At 32.8% G+C, this 13316-nt stretch overlaps 1 protein-coding gene across 2 annotated transcripts; it reads right to left on the bottom strand.

Moving 5' to 3' along the window:
• Positions 1-327: 327 nt before the first annotated feature.
• LOC115885627 lies at positions 328-13288 on the bottom strand. Of its 2 annotated transcripts, none has more exons than XM_030904594.1 (7): positions 13215-13288; positions 12531-12721; positions 12303-12464; positions 11925-12248; positions 11692-11871; positions 11400-11633; positions 328-2814 (listed from the first exon to the last, which is right to left on the bottom strand). In XM_030904594.1, the coding sequence occupies exons 2-7, from the start codon at positions 12699-12701 to the stop codon at positions 1093-1095; spliced, it is 2793 nt and encodes a 930-aa protein (XP_030760454.1). In that variant the 5' UTR covers positions 12702-12721; positions 13215-13288; the 3' UTR covers positions 328-1092. The 2 variants fall into 2 exon arrangements, with proteins under 2 accessions (XP_030760454.1, XP_030760453.1); XM_030904593.1 differs by lacking the exon at positions 13215-13288 and adding an exon at positions 12804-13159.
• Positions 13289-13316: the final 28 nt, after the last annotated feature.

Below are 13316 nucleotides of genomic sequence, written 5' to 3'. Positions count from 1 at the left end.
CAAGAAGGGATATAAAGTGATTTTTTTGATGGGAATTTAAATGCAGTGGTACCAACCAATAGCGAAAAAGTAATCGGTAAGTTTTGCCAATATGATAAATTTTAAATCACGGCGCGGGGAATATTCATTTAAATGGAATGCCTATTTTAAATTAAAAATCATCTGAGAATCACTATTATCTATTTTTTTACTAGAAAATACTTTATTAATAAATAATATTTTCTTGCCTTTAGCTGTCATTTGTTCATAGATATAATCATGAACCTGGACTAGTAATATTTAGAGGATTATTAAAAAAAAACACCAAAATAAATAGAAAATTACAAATAGAAATATATTATTTTATTATATACAAATAACAAAATAATTATAATATAAATACAAATTTTACAGCTGCTACATCAAACCGCAGAAACAAGATTGATTCCCCTGGCAATTTAAAGTTTTGTACAAGCCACAATAACTTTACAAGCCAAAGTGCCTGATATTACAAAATACTTATGAATTATTTTGATACTAAAGTTGCTTCTATTCAAGTAGTCTGTATGGTAGACTATTTAAACAAAAATAAACTTTAAATATATAAAAAAATATAAACAAAAAATTTAAATAAATCCCTTCCTGTACATACCTACGGCAAAATAAAATTAAATGATTTTTGAGACTCTTTTACTGTTTATTTTGTATAAAAAATGGTAAATATTGTATTTAAAAACATAGTAGAAAAAATTCTGGTACCTACGAATATGTAGTGACCGTTGATGAAACTTAATACTGCAAATCAAAAACAAGTCTTTATTTTCATATATCATGTATCCATAGGAACTAGATCCCTGAATAATATTATAATGTATAAAACCAAAAATATTTGAGTTTAAATATCTTTGTATAAAACACTTTACTAAAAATGTTCCATGCATATTATTCCGCATAGTTTCTAGATAGGATATTATTTACAGAAATATTAATTTTAAATCAATTTCAACAAAACAGAAAAAAATTTGAACACCCTGTATCTAAATATATTCCTACAATTAAATCGATAACAAATTTGAGCGTTTCAGTCAACATTTCAACAAACCGCGTCAAAAATCACTTAATTTTCAGTACATTATTTATGTCTTGATCGTAATAGACAAAGTCTTTGTTCTTAACCTTGGTTCGCGTTCTACAAGGTCGCACATTCGAAATCGAAACTTTCGAATCGTCGACGTCATGCTCATCGTCAACTTGATCCTCATTCGTTCTGGTCTGGACCAGAACCCAATCGTCGTTCGACTCATCGCAAATCACCGATACGGGACTGGTTCTTTCGACAGAATCGCTTGACGCATCGGAATCTAGAGTCTTAATGACATCTGAAATATCAGCAGGCATGCGTAGCTCGATGGGTTCGGGCAAAATTTGGAAATCATTTCCGGATTTACCGTCGTGCAAATCTATAGTACATCTGCGTAATTTTCTCGCTTCTTTTATATCCGGCACATCTTTAGGTTGGTCTTCCGCGATCTTGGGTACTTCCCCGAATAAAATAACGTCCGAGTCACGGCTGTCACTTGCCACCGATTCGTTATCGACCGGTTCGGATTCTTCGATAATTTCTAAGTTTATGTTCTCGTTGGTGTGTTTCCCGCCAAAACTCTGACTATCTTTCAAAGACCGGAAGTCGTGAGACATCAGCAACGTTTTCCAATTGGGCAGTGGCAAAATGAAAGTGGAAGCTTCCAGTTCAACAAGGTTATGTTCCTGAATCAGATGCACGAGACAGTCGTTATGGTTGAATGTGACGAACGTGCATTTGGCGCATTGGTACCGGAACCAGGAGAAATGCGCCGACATGTGCCACATGAGCAGATCGAGATTTTGGAACGTAGCCACGCACGGCATACAGATCAGTCTTTGTTGGTCCATGTAGGGAGCGGCCAAAAGAACGAAATTATCGCTGTTCCGTTCCGGTACTGGGCCAGCATCGTTCGAGAACTTCATTTTCTTCGATACTTGACTACAGACCACGTTTGGAGACGATTCGATGCCAACAAAAATGACATCTTCGTCGTCATCATCAATGACAATCTCCGTTTCAGGTTGCTTTCTTTTTTTCACGTCACCTTGCTCTGTATCCGTCAGGTCAACGTCAACTACTTTTTGACAAAAACTTTCAAAACTAACACTACTGCAAAGAAGATCTTCGGTACTTTTTGATTTTGGACTATTACCTAACGATTTGCTACTCGACTGTTTAGATTCAAAAGAAAGGTCATCAGTTTTTTTTGTAGGACTACTATCTTGAAACATTTTAGAAAGAGTCGAATCACTATCGCTTATTTCTTTTTCTGCGGCGCATTTTTCACTACTTTCATTACTATCACTCTCGGTAATGTCTATCTCAGAAATAACTACCTGGGTACCTAATTTATCACAAACCTCGGTTTTATTTTCTACTATCTTGATATCTAGTGACTTCTTATCTACAGGGTCATCAAGATCAATCTCGGGTACTAAAATGGGAGGTGGTGTTTCTTTGTTACGGTCCTTTTCAGGCGAGGCATCTTTCGGTTTCTGACTGTACAAATAAATATTTTGCGCTTTTCTTTTCGACGCTCCCCTTAATAACTCTTTTTCCTTCGACAGTTTGTCCTGCTTGGCCTTCTCTTCTTCTTCCTTCTTCTTGGCGTTTTCGTTGATACTGTTACAAACTTCCAATCGCTTGGCGCACATCTTGGAGTGGGAATGCAGAGCCGCCTTACGCTCGAACCGCTTACCACAACCGGCACACATTTGAAAGGCGTTGTCTTCTTCTATGTTGTTAATCCACTAGATAAGAGATAAAGGATTAATAAAACAAATACATACAGAGTGGCTCAGCATTCCAAAAAAATCAGCGGTTTCTGGTTTTAGATTTTCAAAAATACCATGATGTCATATCTATACTGAGTAGGGTTATAAAATCATTATACTATCCCGGAAAGCGTCAATTAAATTATAAAATACAGTGGCGTATCCAGGGGGGGGCAAAGGGGACAATTGCCCCCTCCAGACACAACGCGCGCCGGTCCAATTTATATTTTAAACAATAATTTCAATACCAGCTTCGCAGATATTTTTACAAAAGCAAACAGAATCATGAACGAATTGTTTGGACAGGAAATAAAAAAACCCCGAATAACCAGTAGACAAAAAAACAGGCCGAATTTTAAAACTGAAACTGCTCAAGATTGTTACAGATTATCAATCTTTATTTCTTTTTTAGATCACGTAGTATTACTCTCTTATACCCTCTTTAAATAAAAAATCCGATAATGAAGTATCGAATCTAAAATATATGCTAGATTTTAATAAAAACGACTCTTCATTTTCTGTAGTTTCGGCTGAATTTAAGCTCCGGCCAGGGGCGGATGCAGGAACTTATTTTAGGGGGGGCCCAAAATGAAAAGCAATGTAGAATATGCTTTTTAGGGCGCCATTTTTAACCCAAAAGCCTAATATTTTACACAATTCATAGACTTTAGGGGGGGCCCGGGCCCCATGGGCCCTCCCTCTGTATCCGCCACTGGCTCTGGCATAGAATATTTGAAGACTATGCACCAGAAGACTACCCAAGTTCTGCACTCGATGCCCTGGTAATATGTGATAAAGAACTATTTCTGAACATATTTATTTTAGTAAAAATTTTTTGCACTTTACTAGTTAGTATGGCAACACCTGAAAGGAAATTTTATAATAATAATAGCTCCCGTATATAGCGTTTAACGCCTTGGGAGTAGCAAGGTACAGCTGGTTCCTTTGAATAAGAAGACTAAGGAAGGAGCATATCAAAAATCTTAGGTACACCGCGATGGGCCTCAAATATGGCCAACTTAAATTCCGGTTTATCAGTGTCGTTCTAATTTTATTTAAAAAATGTAAAACTATGATGTAGGGTAGACGTGAGGTAGACTCAATAATTTGTTGTTTTATTTTACGTTGTGAATAAATGTTGGTAGTTATTAAAATTGTTATAAAAATATATAATTCTAATAAAAATAGATAAGTTATAATAAGTATTTATTAACACAAACATCCGATACGCTACTGAAGCAGGTAAGTCAAATTAACGTATCTAAATTCTTTGACATCTAATCTTTGACAAGTAATAAATAAAAGCTAAAATGCAAGAAAAATATATAATTTAGTTAATTTAAGTGAATTTCATAAATAATCGGTTTACTACACGTATGTATATTATATAGTCACTTACTAGCGAAAAGTTGTTCCATTATTTCACTCAATTTTTTGCCGAGATCTACCGCACGCTACACAACCAACTATTTTAGAGTCTTTTTCGATAAATCGCGATAGTGTCACTGTTAATTTAAGTTCTGCCACAATTTCCATCTAGATTTACTACCCTTATACAACTATCAGTAGTAGAATAAATAATAAATAACATAAAATAAGCTCCATAAAGACTGACAAATCCACAAAATTTCAAATCAAATTCAAATGTGTCAAATGAATCGTCAAACAGAACTGTCAAGGATCCCCACCCTAGAGAGCTTTTATGGAGCCTTTTCCGCCCACCATGCATGAATACATGGATAGCATTATGCTTCTTCCTTAGTCTTCTTATTCAAAGGCTGGTTCCAATAAAATTGACTACGATTTAAAACATATTTTTATTATTTCGGGCAGTATATTCTATGATACCTGTCCCCCATTTCTCTACTCATGTCATGCTGACGTTCTAAAAAATGTATTTGCCACTTTCTCAAAAGCAAAGTTGTTTTATACAATGTCACAATAACCTTAACATGTCAAAATACTTGACACATAAATATACACTGCTCAAATATTCGAAAAGAATGTGTAAAGAGTCGTATTCATTTTTTTTGGAACCAGCTGTACTGCTATGATGCTAGAGCCGTCCTGAATCCTGAATTATGACTGAATTAAGACTCTTCCCGAAATCCTGAATTATGACTCTTGGCTAAGTATTAATTTTTATTTGCTTGTGATGCAGTAAAAATGACGTTTTCTAGTTTTGTTTAGTTAATATTATTTTATTGTGTTCAAAAAATGTGTTAATTTTTATTTTTTTAGAAAAGTTGTAGGTATTTAGGTAATCTACGGGAACACTGTTTGATAACCAAGTCTATGAAATTTATTGATAGAAAAATTCATGTAAACGTTTTATTGGTAAAAGCCAAAAAGCTGGATATTGTTATTTAATTTTATTTGTATCTGTGCTTTTTCTGCATTCACTTGGCCTTTTGTTTGTTTCTTCTTCTTTTGTTATTTGTTTCTTTAATTTTTGGTTAATTTTTGTGTTAATAATTATTTTTTATTGTTTTGTGATGTAATGTTACTTATTAAGCCATTTTCCTAAGAAACATATGTTTTATTTATTTATTCCTACTAATTACTATATAGTACCTAGCTGTAATTAGGTAAGTACTTACTTGTTAATGTAAAAAAATATATATTTAGGTATATGATATTGAGTTATTGACCCCCCAGGCATGAATCCTGAATACGCCACTGTAAAATCAAATGGTAGAGAGTCCACAAAATTAAAAAATACACACTTATTATTATTTTTTATTATTCCATCATTATTCCACATTTTTTAATGTTTTGCCTTCATTTATATTATTTTGGTAATAATATATAACTACCTTTGTTTATGCTTGCGCTTGAGTCAATAAAACATGTCTTGTTTTGACCATGATTAGTTTTAATTTAGTATCCAAACACTATTGCCGCAAATGTGGAATTATGAAGGAAGTGGTGATGAGTATTTTTTAGAGCCTCGCCGTTTGTTTTGCTATCGCTTTTTTGCCCTGTCGGAATTTAGCTATGACAATCTAGTAACCCTAATACTGAGTGGTTTTTGAAACATATCTATATTTATAAACTAAATTTGTCAGTTCTTTTAAAAGTTCCTTTTTCAAAATTCATAAATAAATAAATAAATGCCTTTATTGTCAAAAAATTTTTCAATTTGTAGACAAAGGTAAACTAACAAAGTAAAAAAAAACAAGGTACACAAACAAACAAACAAAAGATAATACAAAACATTATACAAATAATATTATCAGTATTATTGTTAAAATAAACATTTATAAATGTTTATAATGTCAAAGAACAAAAAATAAAAATAATATTCAAAAATATTTAGCTAGTTTATAGTAAAATATCAATGACCTCTAAATAAATTCATTTCGATGTCATTAGTAAATATAGCAATAGCAAACATTAGACCAGTGTTTACAAGATCAAATTTGATTTTCAAAATATAATTCATTTTTCACAAGGCGTAGAAAGCCTTGTCTAGTAAATAAGCGTTCAATGCTTTGCGAAATGAAAAAAATGATGTTAGGGATTTGATTTCAAATGGCAGGTGATTGTGCATTTTTTTCGAGTTGTATAATATTGAACTTTTAACTAACTCTGAGCGTGGGGTAGGTAGATAAAGATCTTGCTCCGCGTTCCTGAGTGGATAAGTGTGAGATGGCCTTTCTTGAGAAGCTGATACATGTTTACGTATTAGGCAAACGGATTCAAATATAAATAAGAAAGGAAGAGTCCATATTTTTAATTTTTTAAAAAAGTCCCGGCAATGAGTTCTGCTGTTTAGTCCCAGTGAATATCGAACAGCTCTCATCTGGAGCCTGAAAATGCGGTCAAATTGAGTCGCTCAACACGTACCCCAGAATGGAAGTGCATACCTGAGGTGCGACTCAAAAAGTGCATAATAAACAGTTCTAGCCACTGAGAAGTTAAGCTCCTTAGAAACAGACCTTAATGCAAAACAGGCAGAGCTCAATTTCTTCGACAAAGCTTCGATATGTATGTCCCATTTCAGAGAATTGTCCACAACAAGCCCTAAGAATTTTACAGACTTGACGACGTCAAAGCCTACTAAAATTTAAAATGTTATTTGATGTACTACTTTATTTGATATACTTATACAAGGTAAATCACAACTAAATATTGTATTTTACTCCGCTATTTTAATCACGACCAAACCAAACCCTGCATTTTACATAATAAAAACAGTATTGGATTTAATTCTTTCGTGTTTCCAGCACTTAATTTTGGATCTAAAAATAATGTTTAAACCACAAAATTTTGTGGTTTAAAATTACATTAGAAATGTTGAAGAATAATACAATATAAAATTTTGGCTCACACTGTATATATTATGAAACAAGAAAGAAATAGTGAGGGAAATGTATAAAGAAGAAGAAAAAGATTAAACGGATCAGCCTCGTTTCAGTTTCATCGCTTCCTGATTCCTTACCGTACTGATGAAGCCTGAAGGCAGTTACATCAGTGTACACTAGTGTAGGTGTGGTTGTGTGAGTGTGCGTGTCTGCACTGGTGTACACTGGTGTATACGGTTACGAGTTGTTGAGGGCTGAGCCGTTTAATCTTTTTCTTCTTTTATATTATGAAATATAGTGTATTTTATTTAGTTTCACTTAGTTGACATATGGTGGTGCATCGTCGTTGGAGACATAGGAAATCCCATGCAAATTTTGAACTGTTTAAATATTGGCTCCCCTATTGATTTTACAGCGAAGTCGCTTTAAAGGTTTATGTATGTGGTAAATACACATGCCAAATTCGAACAATTTTGGACCAGCCGATTTTGAGTAATTTAAGAAAGATTGCATCTATTTTTAAATTAAAACCGAACAGATAACAATTAGAGGTGTGTATATAGTTCCTGAACGAACTAGTTCCAATGAACTATTCCGGCCCCGGAATGAAAGAAACTAGTTCTTGGTTTCTCAAAGAACTAGTTCCTCAGAACCTATTCCGGGATCGAGACTGTGACCGATATAATATAATAATATGCAACGGGGACGGATCGGCCAGCGCGCGTAGCCCGATGCTAGGCAGGAGTGGGGTGTGCCAGCCGTATGTTATCGGATCCGGACCTAAAGGAACTAAATAAAAGACTAGTTTACGTACGGATCGCCCAGCGCGTTTGATTCGGTTTGGTTTGGTTTGGCGTGAGGAGTGTCAGCCGTATGTTATTGGATCCGGACCTAGAGGAACGAAATAAAAGACTAGTTCACGGGAATCTATTCAGTCGGCAGATCCGATATATAATACAAGGCGACGACGATGGATTCGGCCTTGTCTATTGCCACAGCCGGCGTAATTACCACAGGAAATTGTCGTGGATACTGTTTTTGATTTTTAGTTTGTTCTTTAAATATTTTATGGGAATGTTTCACTTTAGGTCCCTAAAATTAAGAAATATCTTACAGAAGGAAGTTTTTAGACAAAAACAAAAAGCTTGAAGTGAGGAAAAAATGCAATTTTTCATAAAATTTTCGTAATATTTGCTCCAATTGATTTGTGATATAGTTTTTTAAACTCTGATTTGAATTTCTTTTTTAATTTTTTTATCTGCATTAAAACTTACCTATATGTTTTTAACATACACAATTACACGTCTCGTTATGTTTCGTACATTATAAAAATTATACAGATCCTACTGAGAAGAGTTCTGACTGGCAATGAAACCCATTAGCAGGCAACGGGGATGTCAATGTTAGTCGGAAACTATTATGAACTAAAGACCTAGTTCAAGGAACTATTCCTCTGGACGAACTAGAACTAAGGAACTAGTTCCTCCCAAGGAACTAGTTCCTCCCAAGGAACTAGAATTCCCATCTCCAGTAACAATCACACACAAGTCAAAAACTGACACCTTAGGTTTACAAACTATAAGTTTGTCATTGTGTAAAGTATAAATTACTTATTTTAATAAAATTTTAATATTCAGGGCTTATTTTAATATTTAGGCATTATTAGTCTAGCTATTTCCCGCGTATTTTATCATGCTCACTTTTTCTTTATGTGTATAACAATAAATTATTACTAGTACTGAATATTACAATTTTATTAAAATTAAGTTACGTTTGAAAATGACCTTGACAACTCAAGGAATGTCGGTTTTTGACTGGTGTTTGATTGTTACCTATTCAGTTTTAATTTAAAAATCGATTAAATTTTTCTCAAATTAGGTACTTAAAATTGGCTTGTCCAAAATTGTTTAAATTTGGCATGTGTGTTTCCAAACATAGACCTTTTAAAAAATCTATTTACGACTTCGCTATAAAATCAATAGGGGAGCCAATATCTGGACAGTTCAAAATTTGCACGGGATTCCCCAAGAACAGTTAACCTAATAGGACTGCTCATTCAGCCAAAAGTGTCCGCCAGGTGCATGCGAAAACTACTCGCTTTGTGACGTCATTGTAGCCCTTGTCATGGTTATTAGTCCTTATCCGGCAACCAATAATACACACATGTGCATTATTGGTTACCGAATGCAAAACATTCATTATTTAGTTTATTTACTTAAACACCTTATATGTATGCAGTATAGAAAATTAACTGTATAAATCGTATTAAATACTCGGATAATGCATTTTTAAGAACAGCAGTTCCCAGCATCACCTTTTGCAAGCATTCTTTTTAGAGTACTTCCATATTTTGCTTTAAAATAATTAATAAACAAAATCGTGGGCACTTAGTATGCACTTTGTCACAATCCACAACACAAAATGAACGTATTTATACACTCTATAGCTCTAAAAACTTTAAAGACACCTTTTTCACATTTAAAATTGACAAAATAATTAACTCAAAATTTCTCAGCTGTTACTTTTATAAGTTTACCATAGGCAACTAATAATACACACTATCATGACAAGGCCACGAAAGCTTTGACAAGGGCTACAATGACGTCACAACTGTCAGCTGAAGCGCGGGAAGAGGCGAACGTACGTCTTATGAGGATGAGCAATCCTATTAGTTTACCGTTCTTGGGGATTCCCTGTTTCCAACGACGATGTACCACCCGATACAATGAAATTGACATTCAGTCTAGAATGACATTTATTTTGACATATTTTTGGAATAAGAAGTTAATATTCATTTCTGTCTAGTATTGATAAATACAGGGTATCCCCAATATTCCGTGAACATATAACTACTATGCAATACACAATTTTCCCCTATACAAAACATGCTCCGTTTATCCGCTAGAGGGCATCAAACTTGAAAAAAAATAAACACATTTTTTCAGATATTTTAAGAACCGTTATTCCGATTTGAATGAGATTTTATGTGTCTATGTTTTGCTAAGTGCTTTAACATTGGACTTCTGCAAAAATCAAATAAACGTAAGGAAAAGGGAAAACTACCCGCAACCCTACATAAATTTTAGTATAAATATTTTCCAGCTCCACTCACGACACTTTTCTTTTCGTAAAATGGCCCCTCTAGTATTTACTACATTTTTCTCTTCATAAAAAAACGCCACATCGTATAGTTTTTGAAAAACAATTTTGGAAAATGTATTTTTCTAAAGCTCACTTACAAAATATACAGGGAGTTCCAATATTCCATAGCCATAAAACAACTACCTATTTTTTAAATCAAAAGTTAATTGTACATAATTTACCTTTATATAAAAATCCTTCGTTTGTCCGTTAGAGGGCATCAATCAAAAATAAACCCAAATGGTAAATAATTTAAAATTTATTATTTTTTTAAGCTTTTTATGAAGCTTATTGTGAAATATAATTTGTTATACTGTCAAGAACAAGAATTTTAAGATTTATCATTAAAATAAATCACTCAATATATTAGGTAAATAGAATATATTTTTATAAACAAATTATTTCCACAACTAAACTAGAACAAGTTGACGTTAGACTAAGATCTGAAGGTGAACTTTGTTTAATTCTTATTGTTGTAAATGTAATATATATTGTTGTAATTTCTAATAAATTAATATGCGCCTCCATAGCTTGATATGTGACAAAAAACATTTTTTGGAAGTCAACTTCAGAAAAATAGATAACATTTTTCCTCAAAAAGTATACGTGATGGCGTTTTTTCACAAGAGACAAAAAACGTCGTAAATACTAGAAGGACCATCTTACGAAAAAAAATCTATCGTCGGTTGAGTTGGAATATATTTATACTAAAATTCATATAGGGGTGGGGGAAATTTTCACCCTTCCCGTACGTTTTATTGATTTCTGTAAAAGTCAAATGTTAAAGCACTTATCAAAATATAAACACCCAAAATTTCATTTAAATCGGAATAGCGGTTCTTAAAATATCTAAAAAAGTGTGATTATTTTTTTAGAGTTTGATTGTTGTTTTTAAAGCTTTGTCTGTTCGTTAGAACAAACAAAGCAATTTGGTATAGATGTAAATTGTGTCCAATAAACTTATTTTGATTCCACGAAATATTGGAACCCCATGTATATCACAAAAATATTTTTAAAATGTACACATTTTGTAAAAATCTAAAACCAGATACTTGACATAGCTTTTTCGTAACGCTGGGCCGCCACCCTGTATATTCTCATATAATTATATACCTGATTCTCGCTGTTCACGCTTTCCCCGCTACTTTCAACAGATTTCTTCTTGTAAATTGATTCCATTTCACCCCTACTAATGAAACTGTTGTTAATTTGATCGCGCATGCGCCTAATTTGCTTATTGCTAGTTCGATGAACCTTGGATAAATGTCGGTAGACGCACCACGGGTTTGCGAATCCGTCTTTACACAAAGGACACAGATAGACCAGTCTACTTGGATTATGAACACTCTACAAAAGCAACGTTTATATAAACACTGACTACATTGTTCATGTGTCAGTTGTTTACTTTTATATGATTAGTCAGAGACTTGTGCGTGGAAAACTTTTGAGTGCATTGTTCACAATTGAGTGTATAATTAGGATAAATTTCAATTTGATCCCCCTTACAATTGGTTACTCCACACACATATCCTTTGGAATTTAACATTGGAACATCATTCTCTATAATTTTATGGTTTTCCATTATCTAAAAATAAGCCATGTTTTATATTATATCCTCTAAAACTTTTAACTTCTTACTTCAGTTTTAATGCTTTCTACTTTATCCTTGTCGCTTATGTCAGAGTCACTAGATCTCCTTAAAACTGTTTGAAATACTCCAGAATTGTTGGTATCAATTTTTTCCAAAATAATATCATTAAGATTTGAACCTATTACTTCTCGGTCATCCATATTTTTGATTTTTCCACTATCAGGATCATTAGTTAAATCGGCTACAAAAATTTTGTTTGCTTCTTGTCTTAGCTGATCCCTTTTACGAAGTTTATCTACAATTTTTTCTAACGAGGGCTGAGTTTCTTTTGTACTAGGAATGGTTTCTTCATTATTGCATTGGATTTTTTCCTATTTTAAAATGACAACTTTAGTAAATTAAATAAAACTCCTAGTTAGCATTACCTGGTATGTATTAATATTATTATTTCTATAAACAAGAGGATTGAATAAGTCCTTGCAGAAATTTCTTTTATGTAATATAAAATTGGCTATACTTCTAAATATGGTTCGGCATGTTCTACATTCGTACATAATATCACACTCATACATCACAAAGTTTTTGACCTAAAATTATGATAAAATTAGTTAAAGTATGAGAATTAAATGAGATTATAGAAACACCATATTTACCTCAGCTGTAGCATTCTCTAATAAAGAGACAACTTGTGTTATGCTATTTACACTAGTTTCAATTGGTTTACGTAAGTGGGAAAAATCATTTTGATCTGGGGGTTTTGATGCTTTACCCAAAGTTGTTTGTAAGGGTTTCTTTATCTTCTTATGACTCTTCTGACCAACCATATTTCTTGATGAAAGTATAACTAAAAATACTTTGGTCAAACATAATAAAACAACTATGACTAATTATATTATATCTTTCCAAGCTATATATAAATTATATACATTTTATAACGTATTTATAGAAAAACATAAGAAAAGAAACAATCCTACTCTTTATTAATTTAACTACAATTATAACCAACAAAAATTATAAAAAATAAAAAAATAATAATTTAATGTACAAATACAAATATTAAATAGCAGTAACTTTATAGCTAAATAAGTAGTCTAAATGATTCAATATGCTTCAATATAAAACTTAGAACGTTTAAAAGTTATATAAAATTCTTGGTGGCCTATTCTAATAAGGAAGGTCATGAAGTCCAAGTCTCTCCTTCAAATTACACTTTTGTGGCAATAACGATCCTGATGTGTTATATATCAATATATTAAGAACAAATTGAGGAATACGAGAGATATAATATAAATACGCATAAGTTTATAATATAACTAGAAAATTTGAAATAAAAGTACCTCTTTATGGATTCTCATTTGGCATTAGCACTCTAGCGGAATATTGGCGAAATACACAAAATGTTCGTTAAGAAAGTAGTAGATAGATGGCACTAGGAGGGT

Source organism: Sitophilus oryzae, unplaced genomic scaffold, assembly GCF_002938485.1.
Source record: "Sitophilus oryzae breed Bouriz unplaced genomic scaffold, Soryzae_2.0 scaffold_404_pilon_pilon, whole genome shotgun sequence".
Lineage (NCBI taxonomy): Eukaryota > Metazoa > Arthropoda > Insecta > Coleoptera > Curculionidae > Sitophilus > Sitophilus oryzae.
This window is presented reverse-complemented; position numbering and strand designations above follow the sequence as displayed.

Coding starts and splice junctions, on each gene's coding strand:
- LOC115885627 (XM_030904593.1), bottom strand. CDS start 12,831: ATGTTTTTCTATAAATACGTTATAAAAT. Junction 11,634..11,691: donor CTCTGACTAATCATATAAAA/GTAAACAACTGA, acceptor TTGCTTTTGTAG/AGTGTTCATAATCCAAGTAG. Junction 2,815..11,399: donor GCGTGAACAGCGAGAATCAG/GTATATAATTAT, acceptor TCTCTTATCTAG/TGGATTAACAACATAGAAGA.